Source organism: Larimichthys crocea, unplaced genomic scaffold (assembly GCF_000972845.2).
Source record: "Larimichthys crocea isolate SSNF unplaced genomic scaffold, L_crocea_2.0 scaffold97, whole genome shotgun sequence".
NCBI classification, from domain to species: Eukaryota; Metazoa; Chordata; class Actinopteri; family Sciaenidae; genus Larimichthys; species Larimichthys crocea.
In genome coordinates this window covers 340,892-361,221 of record NW_020861315.1, presented here as the reverse complement: position 1 = coordinate 361,221, position 20,330 = coordinate 340,892, and the positions used below count along the sequence as shown (strand labels likewise).

At 40.6% G+C, this 20,330-nt stretch overlaps 3 protein-coding genes across 12 annotated transcripts in view; 2 read left to right on the top strand and 1 right to left on the bottom strand.

Moving 5' to 3' along the window:
- Positions 1-115: 115 nt before the first annotated feature.
- On the top strand, positions 116-5,720 carry LOC104940232 (caspase recruitment domain-containing protein 19). The gene is made up of 6 exons (XM_027277297.1): positions 116-686; positions 2,117-2,262; positions 2,422-2,578; positions 3,282-3,350; positions 4,867-4,932; positions 5,027-5,720. Exons 2-6 carry the CDS (start codon positions 2,179-2,181, stop codon positions 5,140-5,142), a joined length of 492 nt encoding a protein of 163 aa, XP_027133098.1. The 5' UTR covers positions 116-686; positions 2,117-2,178; the 3' UTR covers positions 5,143-5,720.
- A 99-nt stretch (positions 5,721-5,819) lies between these two features.
- Positions 5,820-20,330, bottom strand: part of LOC104940251 (ninjurin-1) — a 40,603-nt gene continuing 26,092 nt past the window's right edge. The window contains exons 1-5 of one of the 3 annotated variants that reach the window (XM_019271301.2): positions 16,335-16,611; positions 16,073-16,135; positions 10,580-10,820; positions 7,865-8,027; positions 5,820-6,326 (exon numbers count right to left, since the gene is read on the bottom strand). In XM_019271301.2, coding sequence (XP_019126846.1) covers positions 7,885-8,027; positions 10,580-10,820; positions 16,073-16,135; positions 16,335-16,376 — 489 coding nt within the window. In that variant the 5' untranslated portion in view covers positions 16,377-16,611 and the 3' untranslated portion in view covers positions 5,820-6,326; positions 7,865-7,884. Of the gene's footprint in view, positions 6,327-7,864; positions 8,028-10,579; positions 10,821-16,072; positions 16,136-16,334; positions 16,612-20,330 lie in introns of those variants that run through there. The other 2 variants (XM_010756805.3, XM_027277298.1) reach the window with 2 other exon arrangements.
- Positions 16,746-20,330, top strand: part of LOC104940252 (serine/threonine-protein kinase WNK2) — a 38,361-nt gene continuing 34,776 nt past the window's right edge. For all 8 annotated transcript variants that reach the window (XM_019271295.2, XM_019271300.2, XM_019271296.2 and 5 more), the window contains exons 1-2: positions 16,746-17,417; positions 17,752-18,596. In XM_019271295.2, the coding sequence (XP_019126840.2) occupies positions 17,949-18,596 (648 nt within the window). In that variant the 5' untranslated portion in view covers positions 16,746-17,417; positions 17,752-17,948. The remainder of the gene's footprint in view (positions 17,418-17,751; positions 18,597-20,330) is intronic.

Genomic DNA, 20,330 nt, shown 5'->3' with positions numbered 1-20,330 from the left:
GTCCAAACCATTTCTTTGAAATGAGAGTTTACTCATCTATTTTCAGAACTGTCAATCAACTACAATCAAACTACAGTTTATCCCCCTCTATATTTACTAATACACACCTGACCTCTAGGCCTAATAGATCTTTTTGACATTATTGGACTATAAAAATAGTAGTGTAAACACAGGTGTTACCAATTATATTAATTTAAGTCCCGTTCCATTCAGGTCAAACCGAGTCAGGGTGCTGCTGTGGTGCATGTTGGCTTCACTGGAAAGTCTCTGCTGCGATAAATGGAACAGAACCTTAATTAGTATCACTGGAAACACCTGCTTTGACCCTACTATTTCATGTCAAAATTGGCTGCTGTGAAAAAAAAGGTCTATGGACCCAGTGTAGTTATTAGTATAAATGGAAGGAGGGGATGAAATAAACTGCTAAATGACACCTCTGTGGCTCAGCATTTGCAACAGAAAGCTTAGGGCAGATCTTGGTAATCTGCCTGTCAGCTCAGTCTGCAGACTGATAATCATCATGTGGCCCCGGGGCAGTAAAGGGAGGTGCAGCGTGCTGATGTGACGGGGAGAGCAGACACCGTCACACCGGGGAGAACAGGAAGTTTTACCGGGAGGCTGTCGGTTGGAAAGAGCAAGTCCCACATGTCGTTTGTTTGTCAGTATGACAGGTTTGTGAATCAAGGGTAAGATGTTTTTTTTGAGGTTAGGATTTAAATTAATCCCTGCGCGCTGACTTACAGGATACACAGACTCACTGACCGCCCGCTGTGCTGTGTGGGTGCTACACTTGTTGCATAAAATGTACAAGTTTAGTCGTTGCTTTAGCAATATTATTATTAACTTCATTAAATCTGGCTTCAAGTGAAGAAGTATGTGGGCGTCACCACTTGAAATAGCCTGAATAGTCTGTCAAATATCCAGCCTGTATATAAAACATGAGCACTTTGATAGACATGTCTATTTACATCCTGTTAAATAAATCTGACACTGTCATCAGAGCAATCAAGATCTTTATTTAAAAATATGTATGATGAAGCTCCTCCGTCTGCCAGTCACATTTAAATTTAGTATAAAAACTTGAACTGCCATAAATAAATCTGACATTGGCGGAAATCTTTATTTGTTTGTTTATAGGAGAATATTCTGCTTCACTGATTATTAACTGATGATAAAATGTAACACTGAAGAAATCATTATTTTAACCAATGTATGACCTATTTAATATTAAAGGCCTGTTTGCTTCATCTCTCCAAGCTGAAGATCATCTGAAACTACAAATTTGTCTGTGTAATGTGGTACAAGATTTCTTTCCAAAGTCCTAATGACAACTTCACACACTAACAATGGTCATGAGTAAGCTCTCACAAAGAAGGCAACTTAAAATTGTTTCTGTTTCTACAGCACAGCACATTTTTGTTATAATTCCCAAACAGTAAACTCACAGTCTTCCTCCACCAAACTGAGCTAGGGAGGACATCCAACAGTGAGTTGGTAGAACATTGTGGCATTTGGTGGAGCTATAATAAAATCAGGGACTATCTTAAAATACAGTCATCAAGTTTGAACCAGCACCTTTTCAGTCAACAGAGAACATGAGCTTCACTAAACTGGTATTTACTGCAGGCCTCACAGGGCCTTCTGTTGTTTTTGGACAACTTAATCGTGCTATTCATACATAACAAGTCACCAGATTCTGAATATTATTGTTAATCAAACTGTTGCCAAATAGACAATTATGCAGAAACTGTATTCGCCTTAAATAATAATAAACCTCTTAGTCATTTCTTTTCAGAGCATGGCTGACGCCAAGACCAGCTTGCTAAGAAACCACTTAAGACTAGACATAAAATCTGCAGGCCTTCATTAGAGGTTTGTTGTTGCACGCTCCAATTGTACAGGATCATAATCTGCATCTGACCTCCACACTATGGCACAACTTTTAGATTCATATTTTAAAAATACCTGCTCTGTATGAAAAGTGTCCTAAGGTAACTTCTTTTTGGTGCAATATAAATAAAATGAAGAATATTAATAAAGGAACTATAAATTAAAGCATGTATGTAGTGTAGAGTGCATTTTTATCTTACATTGTCTCTTGCTTGTGCTTGTCTAGACATTGACGATCACCATGAGCAGCTCCAGAGGGACGCCCAGTTCCTGTGCTCGCACAAGAGGATGGACACTGAACTGGTTGACAGACTGGTGCTGCAGCTGAACAGGATCTACCCTCAGATACTCAGTGACAAGGAAGCACACAGGGTCACTATAGATAATATGTAATACCGTTCCAACAAAAAAACATAACAAAAAACATCCTGTTTTTGTCTTAATGTCTCTTACATGTGAATCTGAATTTGAAGCACACTCTTCAGACTTGTAGATATGTGCAGTGATTTAATCCAGCATGTCTCCCTGTAGTTCAGGAACCTGAGTGTGCCCACCAAGGTGCGATTAGCTGAATTGCTGAAGCACCTGTATTGGAAGGGTGAGGAGGCTTGTCATGAATTCTACAGAGGACTTCACATCCACGCTGAGGACGTGTACTTCAGCCTGCCCACCAGAGTCACACAAAGAGGTAAATGCAGGACTTGAGAAACTGTTTTAAGTGGCTGACAATTGCCAAGTAGAACTGGAGTCAAGTGAGAACCCAGCATGTTGGCTGTGCAGATTGAAATCTGAATTTCTGAGATGTAATTTACTGCCGATATGCCTAGCAGCAGTTTGATGGGGAGCTACAATTAATTGTACAGTAGAATCAGACCAGGTTTAATTTATATAGCACACTACCTTAATGATTTAAAAGTAGGTCCTGGTAAATGAAATGTGTGACATCAATATCAGAAAATGCCAAAAGGTGTGTGACCTGTCTGTTAATCATTCTCTAAGATTCCTGTGCGTAACATTAATACGGTTAATTACACTAATGCATTATCAGATTCAGAAATACTTTAATAATCATTATCATCATTATCAGGTGGTTTTATCCTGAAAAGCTTCTCTCTGCTTACACTAGTTGTTCTCTGCATTAGTACATCAGTCCACAAGTGTTGTCCTCACTTTTCTTCCTTTTTTTAAGCTATCTTGTTCAGCTTTTGCATCATGTTTTGCAGTGAGATGCTGATCTCACTAGGAAGGCTTATCCTATGATACAAAGAGAAGTCTGCACTGTAGTTCAAGTGTAGTGTAGTTCACTGCTACATGCCACTAAATCCTACACACAGGTCTTTTTTTTAAAGTGTGGGGTTTACCCCATTAACCATTTATACTTTCTGTTCTAGAGGTGGCAGATCCAAAATGGACTTACAATGTGGCAGTCTACCCCAAGCGATATGTTCTTAATGACAGAGGTAAATCAAAATAACACCTCACCCTACTGCTGAGTATAGCAAAGCATCGTACATATCATTCTGTTTTTTATTTATATGTTTATGTTCAATTGCAGAGTGTTGGTGTAACATAAAGGACCACAGTATATTTAATACTGTAAACAGCTATTCAAAGCACACCATAGGTCTCCGGATTGATTACCTGTTTCCTTTGCTGTTTTTATTTTAAACTAAACTATCATCAGCAGAGATTTTAAACTGATTTAAAGCATAATTAACAGTAATCCATCACAGTGAGCAGTCAGTCAACTTTATTTCAGTTTGTTATCCTCGATTATAGATGCAGTTGCAGTCACTTTGACGTCAGAGATGTGATGATTGAATGCAATAACCACCCTTTTTCATCTGAGAAACTGCAAGACTCGCATTAATCTTTGCCCAATATCCATGATTGTTTTTTCTGTAGACTTGAGTGATTTGATTCTGTGACAACAGACCTCATAAGTGCAAAACTTTGAGCAGCCATCCCTCAAACCTGAATGTCCCTTCTCAAAACTGCATTAAAATGTGATGATAGCATAACTTTGAAATGAAAGGAAGATATGAAAAATGTCCTTGTGGAGTTTTTTGTTTGTATGAGGCAGTAAATTTGGTAATCTGTTCTGTTCTAATTATTCATTGTTTTTTGTTCTTTGTGTGTTTTTTTTTCAGAGGGCAATACGGTCAAACATTGCAAGCATTGTGATGGATAATCTGTTTAAAGGTGTCTCTGCAAATTGACTTTTAATCTTTATTTTAGCATGAGCTGAAACCGGTGGCTGCCTGGAAAGTAGAAAGTCATTCTCAAAATTAATGTTAAACTTGGGAAAAGCTGGGCAGTAGTGTACAGTAATTTGTAGTTAATGGGTTAAAGAAAGAAGTTTAATTTGGCAACATGTCTACTAGAGTTGTTATTAAAATATCGTGGTCTTACAGTTTGTGTGTGTGTGTCAGGGTGCCTCTGTACCCCTCACTGATCCACAGATAAGCCCCTTAAACCCAACTAAGCTTTGTTCTTCAGCAAATGTAGTTGTCTGCTGAACTTTTTAACCCCAGGCATCAGAATGTGGGCCCCACAGCTCTGCGCTGCTTCACTATTCATCATCCTATTGCATCCAGGGCTTTGGCTTTGTGGGTCAGTTAAGCTCACGTGTAACCCCCCTCCCCAGCTTCCTCTGTCCTGCATTCCTTTGAACAGTCAGGCGGTTCATCCACGAGGTCAAAGGTGTGTCAGCAGGGAAATGGGTCATCGTGACACACTGACTCCCAATCATAATTCATACAGAAATGATGGCCTATTTAGACCATTAACAACAAGACAGCAGGCTTTCCACAGAACAACTTTGAACGCTTGAGTTTTTTAGTTTATATAATTTATTAGGAAGACACCAGCTCACTACAGTCACCTGTTGATTAGCTATTAATTTGTTTATAGGTGTTACTGGTCCAAGAATCACATAAGAACTCTTATTTCTTCTCTCTCTTTCTACCTCTGCAGGACCGATGTTCTTCCTGAGCTGTTTCAGTTTTGTAGTTGGTATTGCAATCCTCTACTACTACAAAGGTGAGACATATAGATCGCTATTTGTCAATAGGTCTGGTTTATTATTCCTAAACCACTCTCTCCATGTTTCCTAAAACTTTGTTTCTGCCCACAGAGGGTGAGACATTGAGATGCACCGGTCCACTTCTTCACTGCTCTGCAGCAAGACTTAGTAAAACTATTATAATTTCCTATGCTGAGGTTGGCAGACAGAAAAAATGGAGTTGTTAAGGTTGTTAAAGAACAAGCCCTGTGAGAAGAACAAGCCATGAAATTTGCCACTTTGCTGTGCCAAACTCACATACACGTTGAGGAACTATGAACCTTTTTCCAGCTGGCATTAACAAAAGTCATTATGTCACGAATTCCTGCAGCTCTCTTTCTATAAAGAAAAAAAAGTAATGTTCTACCACAGTACTTGTATGTTTGAGTACTGGATTTACTGTGTGTGCAGAACTAATAAGTGGAATGTGTTAAAATGAAGTGTGATATTAACTGAGTGTAACTGCACACCCACACAGGTGTTTTCAATCACTCTGGCTGATTAGACCTCCGCTCAGGTCGAAGCTGAGTGCAGCTATGCTGGGAATTACATGACGTCACCAAACTCTGTACCAATGAGAATGATAAAGGATTAAACTGGTACAACAAAACTAAACAGAGGGGTGGAGGAGGTGTCAATCAAGTGCCCTTTTGTACACACACTGTCCTGAGAAGAGGTCTAATAAGGCAGCGTAAGTGAAAACGCCTGTATTTGAGTGCATTATAACAACTTTTGCTCAAATAAAGCACAAAACATTTTGACATCACCTAGAGTTGTATCTTATATTTAATCAAGTATGACAAAGACAATATACACAGAAATGTATACGATTAATTAACATCAAATACTGTGTGGTATCGCAGTCTAACAAGAAAATTCCCAGTAATGAGCAGTATGGTTTATAGGTTTGTGTCTGGCACTGTTTTGTTTCTTTTTAACCTGAAATGGAGATGACGATAAAACATTTATCTCACTGATTGAACTGCATAAATAAATACACTAGAGGGTGCTGCTCCCTCATTCAGTGAACCAAAGTGGGAAACAAGGATGCTGGAAAATGTTCTTGTGTGCTATTACAATGACAACACTGAAGGCAACAGACAGGCGGCATTAATTAATAATGACAATCAAATTGACTGAATGGATAAAGTCAACTTAATTAAATACTACATTAAATGCTGGTGACTGCTCAATAAGACTTGTGTGCAGGGTGGATGCATTTCATGCTCACTTGAAGCCCTTGTTTGTTCAAATCTATAGGAAAACGGCTACATTAAAGACGGTATATACAGTACAGCTCTGGAGGAGAGCTCAGGTGTCTCATCTCAGGAGATTTGTGTCACTGAGCAGCACTTTTCCGCCTCTGTCTTCTCTGCAAAGAGAGAGCAACAGATGAGAGAGGGGAGTCAGAGAGAAAGAGGAGGGATGGGGAGGTGTCGAAGGGGGTTGAAAAGTGTCACCCTAGTGATTGTCCAGCTTGAATACTGGCATCAACATTCCCACGAGCGAGCTATTAATAGCCTTGCTTCACACAACCATAAACTGCTCGTTGATCATCAGCATCCTCTGATGTTAGACCCCCACAGAGCCAGCTTGTTACACTTCAGGATTGAGATGGAGCCAGGAGTATAGGAGCCATACACATACATTATGTATATATATATATATATATATATATATATATATATATATATATATATATATATTATCTATATATATATATATATATATATCAGTCTACAGATCTGCCCTGAGTGGAGCTGTGTGTGTCATGAATCTGGCTCTCAGCTCGTCTGGCAGTTTCCACGGTTACCAATGATAGTTGTGGAGGAGGAAGAGGATCAGATTGTGACGTTGGTTTATCATTTGAAAGGTGCTTTGTCACAATCGCATTTAAGGATTATATATGCGAACATGAATATTCTTCAGGTGTTTAGTAGGTGATTATGTGAAACAGGCTCAAACGGCTTGTGTTAAACTGCTCGAGTGTATAAACTCAGCATTTGCTTGGGATCTAATTGGGGTTTCAGTGACATTGCTGAAACACAGTCTAATTAAGGCTTCCATTTTAACAAGCACTTCTGTTGGGGTCTGTGCTGTGTTGACTCTGACTCACCAGCTGCTGGTCCAGAGAACCACAGACACTCTCTAGCTTCGCTCAAAGCACAGAGGGAGTCATGGCACAACCAAACATTGTTATAATTGAATGTTAGGCATGACGCCTGTGGTTGGGTGCAGATGTGTCGGTAAGGTTAAAGCTGTGAAGGTGGGTTGGAGCTTTGAGTCACGAGGCACACCCTGGTCTGCATACATGTGCTCAGACTGTCCTGGCTAGGAAGGAACCATGACATCTTCCTTAAACGTCATCAATGCAATTAAAAATTGAAGCCTGCTCAGCAGTCACCATGTGTGTGTGTGTCAATGTGGTTGTGCATTTGTGTCTGCCCAGTGTTTGAGGTCACTCTCGGGCAGCAAAGGAGACAGACATTGTGAAGTCACATGTGCTTTACTACTGTTGTCTCCACTTTCCTGTTTGTCCACTGGGAACAAATGTTGTGTTGTATATGAACCAGACCTCTTTGTCACCACTGCTGGTTCTCTCTTGTTTGCTGTTTTCTGCAATGCAATGATTTTCTGGTAAAAGAACAGTGGTTGGATTTTGTTCTTGAGTTGTTTTCCGGTGGAAATTTCTCTGAGGGTCTGGAGAGGTCAGTGTGTTTGTAGGTCAGGGAGGGGATTGTGAAGGTCAGGAGAGAAGAGGACCAAAAACATGCTGACTACGTGGATGTCTATAGGAGCAAACTGCACAGTGAGGCATGAGAGAAAAGACCTGTTTGGATGGAAAGAGGGGAGCAGAGAAAGAGGGTGAACATAAAGGATATATGTGATTAGCAAAAACAGAAAGAATACCTGTATGTGTGTGTTCTTGCTCAGTCGCTGCGGTTCGGCCTGTGGACTCCAAAGGCTGTGATGAAGACATTGACGACCACTATCATAAAAACCAGGCCCGTGGCCAAGTTCTCCATAACGTTCAGCCTCCAGTGCTTTTGCTCATCATTTAGGTTCCATCGAACTGTGGAGAAAACCAGGAAATACAATTCAACAACACACAAACACAAGCTCAGTGAATGCCCAGTCAAACATCAGTAATGTACTTTATTCTGGGACTCAAGCCAGCTCGTCGCACACACATTTACTGTCAACCATAAGTCAATATCTATTTAATTCTGGGTGCAGCGAGTTCACATGTCTGTGAGTGATCCAAAAAAAATGTAGACTATCAAATGTAATTCTGATAAGAGCATATCAGGATAAAAAAGATCTATCAATTTTTCATCGTTCATCGTTTTTTGTAACTAAAACTTGTCATGATGAATGAGAGTATGATAGTAAATAGAAAACACTCTCATATTGTTTCATGTGTTTTGTCATTACCAAGTGAAAACTGGAAACAATTTACACGAACTGTTTGATTTGATGAGTTTGAATACAATATAATGTCCTATACTTGAAGTAAACATTAAAGTTCTACAGAGGAATCTGTCCTGTGCTTTTGCTTTACCAACAGCCTAAAAGTCAATTAAGTAAAAGTCAAGTTTTATCTCCTTGATACTTTGATACTTTTCTTCATGAGAACTGCTTATAAACATAATTTTGAACTAATGACATGTTACAGAAATTTGTGCTCTACTTTTCTGTAGAACCTGGTTGAATACAATGGATTCATACATATATCTGTGACTAGTGTTGACAGTAATGTTTACACAGCAATACCCTCCCTAAACCCAAATAGGTCTATCTGGATTTCTGTTATCAGAGTTTTACAACAGTTTGTTTGTCAGAGGGAGATCTAACAGGGAGTTAGATCCCTCTAGGGTCTAATTGACCCCAAACATGTACTCCATGTAATTTAGTGCTTACATGGGTACTACACAAAAGGAATATAATTTTCAGTGTCTTAACATTTGACTTAACATCTAAATACTTGTTATTTTTTTAACATCAATCTGTCATTGTGGATTCAATTATCTAAGACAGGCAAAGACAACAAGCTTCTAATTCAAAGCACACAGAAATAAACAATAAATAGAACAATACAGGGAAGAAATAAATGATCAAGGGAAGCTTGTATTTCCTGTATAACACTGCCTTATTTAATTTGTGCTTCATTAACAACTTGATCTAAACAAAACGACAAAAATAAGCAACTGATCTGTGTTGTGATAATGTCACAATAACTAACAAATATCATCTTCATCCTCACAGGGACTGGCCTATGAATCATGTCCAAATGAAGGAAATGTAGGTGGAGCAGTGTAGATAGTATGTGTACGTGTGCATATGTGTGTGTTTGTGGGAGTTTACTAAAAAGGTTAAACGGTGTAAAGACCTCGTCTGACTCTGTGTGTGTGTGTGTCTGATCTGATCTGCCCAGGGTGGGGTGGACTGGGGTCTGGGGGGGGGGGGTGGTGGTGGTGGTGGTGGTATGTAGGCCGATCACATCATGCATCACCGGCTCCATTACACAGTGCTGGATCCACGTGAGAGGGAGGTTTGGACAGGGGGGGTAGGGAGCAGAGAGGGCAGCAGGGTTCAGAACAGTCAAAGAAAATGAAGAAAGAGGAATGAAAAGAGCGATGAGAATGAGATGTGTTTGATATTCTGGTGGAGACGAGGGGGGCTGCAGGGGGAGCTGGTGGGGTCAGAGGATTTGGTGGATGGAGGGGGTCAAAGGGGGGCAGGCTTTCATGAATGTGTGATGACTTTGATATGCTGACTGACCTTTCTGACACGTGAGTCTTTAGAAAATCAATGTGCAAATGCTATTTTACAGTCGATTATGGTTGATTATAATAATGAAGATTAATTGTGGCTATTTTGATTAATTTAACACAGCAAATTTAAAAACTGGTAAATAATATTTCTATTGAAGAAAAATATAGAAACCAAGATAAGTCGATAAGTAAGGTAAACCCGGCAAGACAGAAAGAAATCCAAACACCAGGAGATATTATTGGGAGAGGTAGGTAGAGTGATAGAAGTAGGGTGTGTTATATTATAACAGATAAAGAGATATTTACTCCTCCAGCAAGAGCTGAGATGAGTCAGTGTGATCTGACTAAACTTCACTGACCTGATGTTCAGAGGAAAATTATTCTAAACTGCGCCTGTACATCTCATCCAAACTCATCTTGTCATCTTAAAAACCTTTTTTTTTACCACCTCTCTGCTGACATCTTCAAAATCTCTCAAAAGATGTGTGAACAGGTCACACTTTTATATTTAGCTTCAGTCTTTCTTTCTGTTTACTTTTAGATGTGTTGAGACATGCATACTGACACTTATTGACACACACACATGGCAGAGAAATGAAATAACCTCCCTCCCTAGACTCCCAGGAGGACTAAAACCTAGTGAACTTTGACCTGGTATCAGGGCTAGTTGCTGTGGTTACAGCTAGAGTCCAATAACTGGCAATAGGGCTGTTTGTCAGTGGACTTGACATTGGGGAATTGTGCTGAGGGTATAAAACACAGAAGGACATCTGAAGGTTGTGAGGCTTGCTAGACAGCTTAGACACCTCTGGATTTACCCAAAAGGCTTGGGCTCTGTTTATTTTCTTACCTATGAAGATAAGCAGGACCCCGACTGTGACCTGCAGACAAAGGGAGATGCTGATTAGGGTGACGATGGGGGTGTAAAAGGAGAAGTCTGGCCCCTGCTCCAGGACAGCCTTTAGCTGGGAAGCGTTGGCCATCAGTAGAGCCACATCCAGCATGCTCTCAGCTGCACTCTTCTTATTGGCATAGTGGTTCATGTTCAGAGCTTGGGCTTGGCTCCTGCCCCAAACATCTGGATCGGAGGCCTGGGGAGAGAAGAAAGTAACTGGCACAAAGATAATGTTTATGACTTTGAGATAATGCCTGAAAGAAGGCCTGGAGATAAACAGAAAGGCATGCTCCATGCTGTTGTGTTTTGTTCTCCCGACAGAGCAACGAAGCAGCATGTTGATGAGGCTAGCAGTAATTTTGTGCTTTCTGTACATTGATGGTGAGGATCTGGTTATCATTCAGACCTAATTAGCATTAGACCTAACACACAGCTATTACAGAAGAGTGACCTTTGAAAACAGAGCCATCAGTACTGCAAAGGGATACTGCCATACTAGTAACAGACCCATTAAAACATGGTGAATGTGAATGTTAACATTCACAGTGTTAAGGGCTTTCCATTAGCTATCATCTTTACATTGTCTTGTTCTCTGAGCATATTATACTGCCTGTGTGGCTGTAAGACCTCTATCCCACTACTGGTTGACTTTTCAAATCAAATCAAAGTATGTCTGACTGTCTGTGTTGTGTTTAGTGGGTGATACTGAGACCTTTCTGTCACATCCTGCTCATATATATCCCTGTCCCTTGAAGTAGTATAACAGAGTTAGCTCGATATCTGCACTGAGTAAAACCCAGAACGGCTCATTTTTATGACAGCAGCATCAATCCTGCTTCGGATAAAGGCACGTTTTCTATGCATCAGCATTTTATTGATACTGTATATCGAGCAGACAAAAAAAACACAGTATTTCAGTTATTATTGCATATTCTATATAATGGAGACATTGGAAGTAGTTTAGGCTGTGTCCCTTTTATCAACAGATGGTAACCGAAAGAAAAGATTAAAGTAAAAATCAATTTTAGTTTTTGTTGAATTCTATAACCTATTGATTCTCGTGTGGGTGATGATTATGCAAGAAAAGCTTTGATAGGTTTTGTGTGTATGTGTGTCTACTCCATCCCAGTGGACTCTGCACCATTAACAGACAAACATGGTCTGGATCAGGAGGTGCTGGATAAACAGTCTGCTTGTTGATATCACTCTCTTTTAAAATGATGAAAATCCTCAATTCAGAGAGCTGCTGCTGCTGCTGAATGAACATCTACTCGGGGCTACTGTTCAGCAATGCCTGACTTTACACCCGAGCACCACCACTGAAGATTCAGTCATGTCAAGGCCAAAACCTGCATGCTCCTACTCTCTGCAAACACGACATAATCAGCAGTGCTTGCAGTTTCTTCTTCGACACTGAAGACTTCCCGTTTTCTCACAACACACCCCTGCAGCTGCAAAAGGCATAGCTTGTCTGGGATTAACCAAACCACAGAGCTGGTACGAACTGTCTTCCCTCTCCTCCAGGGATAGAGACAAAAAAAAAGAGAAAAGAAGAGCTGCACCCTCTAATTTGCCGTAGTGTTGAATACAGCTGAATTACAATGTCTTTAGGAGATCCACAACAATCAGCTGGCATGGTTAAGTTGATGTATGAGGGGAAGTGCACAGAAGGTGTAGTCATGGGGGTTGGAGAAGTGCTAGTACTCTGGTTGCAGTAATTATCTTGATGAGTTTTTTTTCAATCCTGTGATAATTACAAGACAAGCCATGTTTGCTTCACTTAAAAAGCCATTGCACTGCGTTTAACTGTCCACGCTCTTCATCTGACACCTCCCATCCTTTTAGATTTTTTTATTTGGTAAAGCTTCATGTGAACACCGCAGAGACATCCCAACATCATCCTAACTTTTTTTTTAAAGAGACTGTCTCCACAGGATTTCTCCAAATCTTTTTCACTCTGGGCCACAATGCCTTGTGGTAAGATTCATAACAAGGAATTAAACAGCTCTTCAAAACATGTTTCCCTACATTCCTCGGGGGTGGAAAAAAGCAACATGGTGTGGTGTATTGCCCTTGTGACTGTTATTTGAGCCAAACGCCACAAAATGGCATACTGTCATGATGTGTCAGGGTCAGCCATTCTGCTCTCAAACACTTACACAGACTTTTCAAAGACAGCCCTTTATCCACGAGTCAACAGACCACAGTGAGATAATGCTTGTTGAGGGATCACAGGTTGGTAACGTGCAGTCAGTGTGTCTAGAAGCACAGCAGATGAATTTTCTCTAAAATTCACCAGTAAATATAAAGAACTCCTTTTGACGTATAGTATTGTGTGTATACTAGGCCACCTACTCAGTCAGTCCTAGCTTTTTGTCAAAAATAATCCCACTGTCCACTCATATCACATGGCTGAGAACATAGGATAACAAGTAATCACAGCACAGGAGACATTGTAGAACAAAAAGATAGCAAATATAGGCCATGGTATGTCACACTGTTCTATCACAAGGAAGAAGGGAGGGGGGACAGCATACTACACGTGTAAAAAAAACAACATAAAACCGGATGCATCTATTCCCGGCTTTCATTTGGATAACACCTCAAATTGAAAAACATGGAAGAGAACCCACATTTGCATATGTGCGCTGACTTTTCTATTCCCATTTGACAAAAACAGAGTGCTTGTCAGTCACCAAAACATTTACAGATCTACTGTTAAAAACTAAAACGAAAGGTTCTCATTAAGTCAATTGCTCTGTAGTGGTCCTCGGTTTTGATGCTTATTTTCGTGATGAATTATTCACACTGCATTCCTTGTCAGAAATAGACTCAGGGGAGACATGGAGGAGAGATGAAGGGAGGAGGATGTGGAGGGGAGGGAAGGCAGGGGAGAGACAGAAAAGTTGTTTGAATCTGTATTAACTCTCAGTTATGTGTCACTGTGGAATAGAAGATAGATTCATACAATAACATTTAACAGATGCTGCCTTCTGACGAATCAGATCAGGCGTGGCTAAAGTATGTGCGTATAAAAGAGCCTCTTATGTTGTAAAATAATGTTGATCAAAGTGTGAGAGGTTCAGATACATTGATATAACTTAAATGAATGAATAGATACATAAATATATACCTCCGAAACAACCTGGACTGCCTATATCATAAATGCAAAATTATATTTAATTGTAATATATATTATTTTTTTATATATATACATATATATATAAAATGTGGAAGCACAGTACAAACAACACATAAAACCACTAAAATAGACTCAATCATAGTCACTTAAAGGTTGCTTGAGTAATAAAACACTTCTTCTAAACTGGATTTTAAATGTAAATTGAAGGGGAAAATCCTCATAGTGGCTAGTTAAGTGTTCCCCAGTCCAGGGGAAAAATTGAAAATGCATGATCACTGTTAGATTATACCTGAGCAGTGGAATGGAGAGAAGTAATTGGGCTGAAAAACTAAAGAGCCTGGAGGCAATTTAGGGAGAGATCAGGCAAAATGAGATTTAAACAAATGCCGATTTATGCAGTGTTTTTAACAACAAATAAAAGACTTTCTTAACTTCTACAACTGCTACTCTTACACTCACAAGTAAATAAAGTCGAGTCCCAACATAAATAGCTATCTTTATGTCTGCCACATAGTTGCAGTTCAGCCTCTGGAAAAGCCACAAATTCTAAATTCCTGAGATTTAACAGAAACATTGAACCTAATTGAACCATAAAATTGTTTTTTTATTGTGTATTCAGATGCCGAGTAAAGGTTTGGCTTTCTTCCAAGCAAATGAAATGAACTCATTCAACTTCCATACCTAATCCTAAATTTTCCCCTTTCCCCACATTGTCACACTGGCTGATTACAGCTAATCTAAATACCTGCATGTCAGTTATTGTGTAAGTATGACTATTGCTTTGTACCACTTAGTTCATTTATCTGACATGTAGAAAGGCTCTTTGCAGCAACAATGCAAGACACCACTTAAAAGTGAGATCCTGCATTTATTATTTAGTTAATTGAACTTGCTGCTGTTCAGCAACATGATGAAAACAAATGAACTTGCCTTTGTAAACTGCATGGGTGTGTGTGTGTGTGTGTGTGTGTGTTTCCCCTCCTTTTGTTTTTTCCCTCCCTCATACATCAGCACTTCTTTGCTTTCCATCCATCATGTCCTATCAGCAGGCTCCCTCTCTCACTCACCTCAAACTCTGGCCCTCATCCAGATGAGGATCGACCCAACTGTAAATCTAATTTCCATGATTCTCTATAGGGCTTTTAGTTTTACAGGCTTACACACTGCAAAGCAAACATGGCTGTTTCAGAACGCGGCCTATCACTCAGTCTAAAGTTGCAATGTAAAACCTATTGATTATCCAAAAAGACAAAAGGACATGCTGAAGAATGTGACTGAAATCTGACACTAAATCTGATTGGTCTTAGATTTCCGTGTACCACCGGCACAGATATTAAAAGCCTGTGGAAAGTCTGCACATAAGATCTTCACTCTACAGAACAACCACAGATTGATTCTGTTCTTATTGATTCACACTAGTGGGAGACACATTTCAAATGAGACCAATTGCTCGATTTATTGAGCGTAAGGGCATTAAATTCTACATCTGTTGGCTGAGCACTGACAGTCACAAGGAAGTACCTCTGATTGCCAGGGTCTCTCTCTCTTCCTCCCTGCTTCTTCCTCAAAAACACACACACACACACACACACACACACACACACACACACACACACACACACACACACACACACATTCATCTGAAATTAAATGGTGCTGTTAAGACAGCGTGTATGGAAATGGCACAGTGAAGGTTATTTCCTAGCCCTGTAAAACTGAATGCAGCTCTGAACTACCCTATATTGTAATTACTTGTCAAATGGCAACTTCAATCGCCACATAAAACACAATCTAGTCATAGCATAAAGTAGGATGACATTATGTAAAAGTAAAACCATGCGCATGCATTTGTTTGTGTGTGCATTTTGGCCATTCAAGTGGAAACAAAGGGGTGCATTAATTATTTATAAGGTCACTCAGGTGCCAACAATTCTTCAGTCCTCAACTGAACCAGACTGTCACCCGACCCAGCGAGCTTAAAACAACCATGAAGATTTCTGTTTAAATGTTTTATTTTATTGATTTGTTTCTGTGTATACTTGAAATATATCCCACTCAGCATCATTTCTGGTCTTCAAAGTTTATATATAGGTTTCCACTCATCTCATATAGATGACAGGTAATATGAGAAAGAGGCCAAACATGCCATGAAAATGGAGGATATAACATGACCACCTTACATAAGCATGCCACAAACTGTCAATCAACACATCTCTGACAAAGTTCAAACCTTAATTTTATAATGCAGGCTAAGCTTAACATCTTAAATATTTATCGCAATGGCTGCTGCATTGAATTTCACTCACACTCATTTCCAGGTTCATCTTGGAGCACTTGTTGGATTTCCCTATGGTTGAATTTGGATAGAGCTGTTTGCAAGAAAGCAAGAATGAAAAACCCCTTGGTAAGCAGAGAAATATTGCATCCAGGCACCCCTATAAGAAATTATTCTTGCACTTGTCACGACTTGTCACACTAATCTATTGTACTTCAAAAATGGGTCACATATAAAGTGGCACAAAGCAAACCTTTCTTGTTTCCCTTATAAAATGGTTTCAAATATCTTACCTCAGCACCACTTCCCCTGTTGCTGCTGATCATGTTCATCATCTTCCCATGCGCATATGCTGAACACTGCACCTCGAGCTGCAGGCTGCAGCTCTGTAGAAATTGAGCTGCAAAGTGTCCTGTTGTAGAGGAAGAGAAGACAGGACCTGCAAGAATATAGCCTACTTAACAGAGAAGCAATTGCACATGCAATTATTGTATTATATGCCACAGCTACAGCATTTATTTAAAGAAAATTGTGTTATACAACAAGCTGTTGAGTCGTGAGTGCGATTGTTGATTGAGTTATTGAAGGGCGTGAAAGAAATTTGTAAAGGATTTTTTTTTGTAAAGGAATAAATCATTTGTTGATCTTTTCATGTGAGATATGTGTCACTCTTGCTGTTGGACAGTACAGCAGCAGTATGAGTGGCTGTCCCTGCTGTCCCTGCGTGCTGTGTTATTGGACGGTCCCTCCAGTCGTTACCAGGGGCGTGGATCCAAGCGAGCTGAATGGGAAACACATTGGCGTGCTTCACCGTTGTATTAACCTAAAGAGAAAAAAGCAAGGGGTGGAAGAGACACGATGACAAGCTGAAGCAGTTTTTTAATTGCTGAAGGGACGACAGGCTGAAACTAAAAAAAAAAAAAAAAAAAAAAATCACCCCCGTGTGTGTTAAAGCTTAAAGCGGTTGGGCTTTTTAACTACACCACGCTCCGCATACGGCAGCTCCGGAGAAGCGGCGGCGGAGAGACACGGCATCTGCAACCGAGGGAGAGGAGAGGAGAGGGATGCGGGGAGATAAAATAGCGTGTGTTTTTTTTATCTCTCCTACGCCAAAATGGGGTCTGTTTTCAGTTCGCAAACACTGAGTTGAATCTGAATTTATTTATTTAGTCGTGTTTTGGGGTGGCTGTTGTGTGTGAGAATGGGGGATAATATGCAGATAGGGCGTTTTTAAAGTCCACCTTTTTTTTTGGCCGTGGACAAACGGCTAACGTTAGCGAGGTTTATTTTTCTTTCCCCGTAAATACGGTGTGTCGTTGTACCGCTGGTGTGAGTTTTTTTGTCCGTTTTTCTTCGCTTTTTGGAAAAAAAGTAAGGTAAGTCATGTCCCATCTTGCTTTAATGTAACTCTAATTAAAACGGTTGAGCTAACGAGCTAAGTTGGCTAAATTAAACGTTAGTAGTTCTGAACTGCTGAAGTTGAACTTGTGTCGTCAAGAGGAAGCTTTGCTAGTTTGTCGTTCACCTGGCCGATGATGGCTCCTGCTAACATGTTTTGTTTTTTTTAAACTCATGGACTTGTCCTTTTTCATCCACCTGCTTTTTTTATTCATTGGCTTAAACGCCACAATAACCTATAACATTAGTATGTGTACAGAGCGTGAATTTTGGGGGTTTTCTTTCACTAACTGGCAACATTTCTTTTTGCAGCTCTTGATTATCGGATGAAATCTCGTCTGTGTCATCCATCCCGGTGTTGTTAGGGGCCTCTGCTGGCAAACTGCGTCACCGAGTGGGCGCTGCAGGTATTCATCTCTTAAAAAAAAAAAAAAAAAATCTGCATGTTGGGCAGTCTAGCCATGGCACGAATGACCTGGAAACCAAAGTGACTCAACTTTTAAATCACCATGGAGCCGGAGGCCAATTCAAACTCCGAGCGCCACCAAGAACTCAAATATCCATCTGTACCCAAATCTCAGTGTGACATGACCATGAATATGTATGAGGCCGTGAGTGATGGAAATGTCAACCTTGTGGATCCGGTAGTGAGAGGTGGGAGTGACCCCAGTGCATATCCTTCCTCCAGTTATCAGAGAAATGTGCATCAGAGATTCATCAGGAGGAGTCTGTGGTTCTCGGACACAGATGAGCAAGCATTTGAAGCGCCCGAGTGTGATAACAGGAGTAAGATCCTAAACATAAACCTGCGGACAATAGTGGACAGGACGCGGGGGACTAGTAGCGGGATACAAGAAGGATCCAGCACTGAAAGTCAAGGTGGGCAAAAAGACAGTGCAACGGAGAGTGCCAGTGCCGATGAGGAGAAGGAGAAAGGTGGAGATGCATTAAATCTGACATGCAATGAGGCTGGCAAAGCCGCTATCAAGGCAGCCAGTGAGGAGAACGAGGAGGAGGCCGAGATGAAAGCGGTCTCAACGTCTCCAGGAGGAAGATTCCTCAAATTTGACATTGAGCTGGGGAGAGGGTCCTTCAAGACGGTCTACAAGGGCCTGGATACTGAGACCTGGGTGGAAGTTGCCTGGTGTGAACTGCAGGTAAAGTACTGAAACTCTTAAACATAGTGTCACTGTCTGTTTAAAATAGGCATAAGCATTTTCCGCAGCCGCATATACCACCCTTTTTTCTTTTTTTTCAAATTCTTACACTTACAGGTGAGCGTGGGAGGCAAACAAATGCAATTTAGTAATAATTATCTTCACGTTCTTATTCTCTACAAGAAATCTGTTTTTTTTTTCAATGGTGGGATGCCTGACTCTCACAGGAAGCCCTTTCCCCTCTTTGTCGGTGAAGGTTCACACATCATGATAGTATAACGGTGATGTCTTCGGGGAGCTGTCAATCAGAGGGAGTCTCACTAGGGAGCCCACTAGGTTGCAAATGGTTTACCACTAAATTTTAAATGGTTTGCACAGGAAAAGTGATTGACAAGCATTAGCTGCTGACGTTGGAGATGCATACCACCACTCGAGTACAGTGATCAGCACTTTTTCCTAAATGCACAAGGAGAGTCTATCTTGTCTTGCATTACACAGACACAGGAAAATCACCAGCTTAGACTGTGCAGAGGTATTAACTAATTATTTCCGTCCTTTGGAGACTGCAGTAGGGATTATCTCTCTCTCTCTCTCCCTCTCTCTCCCAGGAGGCTTAAGGGGGACTACAGTAGGCATGACTGGCCCCCTCAAAGAAAGAAAACCTGTGCTGTGATTTGTTCCCCCTTCAGATTAAAATAGCTAAGGATTCATTTCCAACAGTTGACGCTGAGCCACCCTTTACTTTTGCTCTAGCTGATGATAGTGAGCGCACTTATTAGATTGGACAGTGCAGGAGATGTTGTGTGCGCTCTGTCCCAGCAGTGTGTCTGTATGTTATGAGCTGCGCTACTTCCTACCTCCCTCCCTCTGTGCAACAGGAGGTAGACAGACAGGAAGCAGCTGAAGTGCGCTGTAGCCTGCTGGGAACTGTGTGGCGGTCCTGTGGCCTCAATGAATACTAATGCCTAAGGTACCGAAAACATGCTGCGTCAGTAACCTGAGAGACTTAATGCAAACTGCACTGACGCTGGAAGAGCTAAACCTGTTTTGTGTGACTGTAACATCACAAGGCAGTGATACATCTCATTAGAAGATAACATGCTGTTGGACAGGAGTGAGTAAACATACAGCAGCGCTGAGAGACTCAATGACTTCATGATGATGTCATGCAGGCATGATAGTAGCTGTGAGCTATCTCACGTCTTCCCTCAGCTTGACAACACTTAGCTGCAGTTGGACTCAGCGGATGACAGGATGTGGAAACGGAAGCAGTTTACTGTTTTATTCTCCCCTGGTGACACACATTAAAACTCCCTCTAGTGGACAGTCATTAATGAATGTTAATCACAAAACAAATGATCTTTTCCCACATTCACATTTTCATCTAAGAGCTCTCTCATGCACTGCAGCTTTGAGCTGACTGTCTTGGATAAAAAAACAAACAGTTGGATAAACAAAATACGATGCCTACCTGATCGATATTTTTCATTAGCTCATAAACTTACAGAGTGGATCAGAACCAGCTGTCCAAGTGGTTTATGTCAAGCAGTTCAATATAAAACTATTGGATGATTAAGGTTCCCAGGAACCTGTTAAATTTGATTTAAAAAAAAATGAAGGCCATAAAAAGTCAAGATGAGGCTTAAACTGACGGACCATACTTTATCTAATATTACTGTACGTAGGGTCTAGGTAACATAATTTTTGTCTGTGGCTTTGCATGTTACTTCTTAA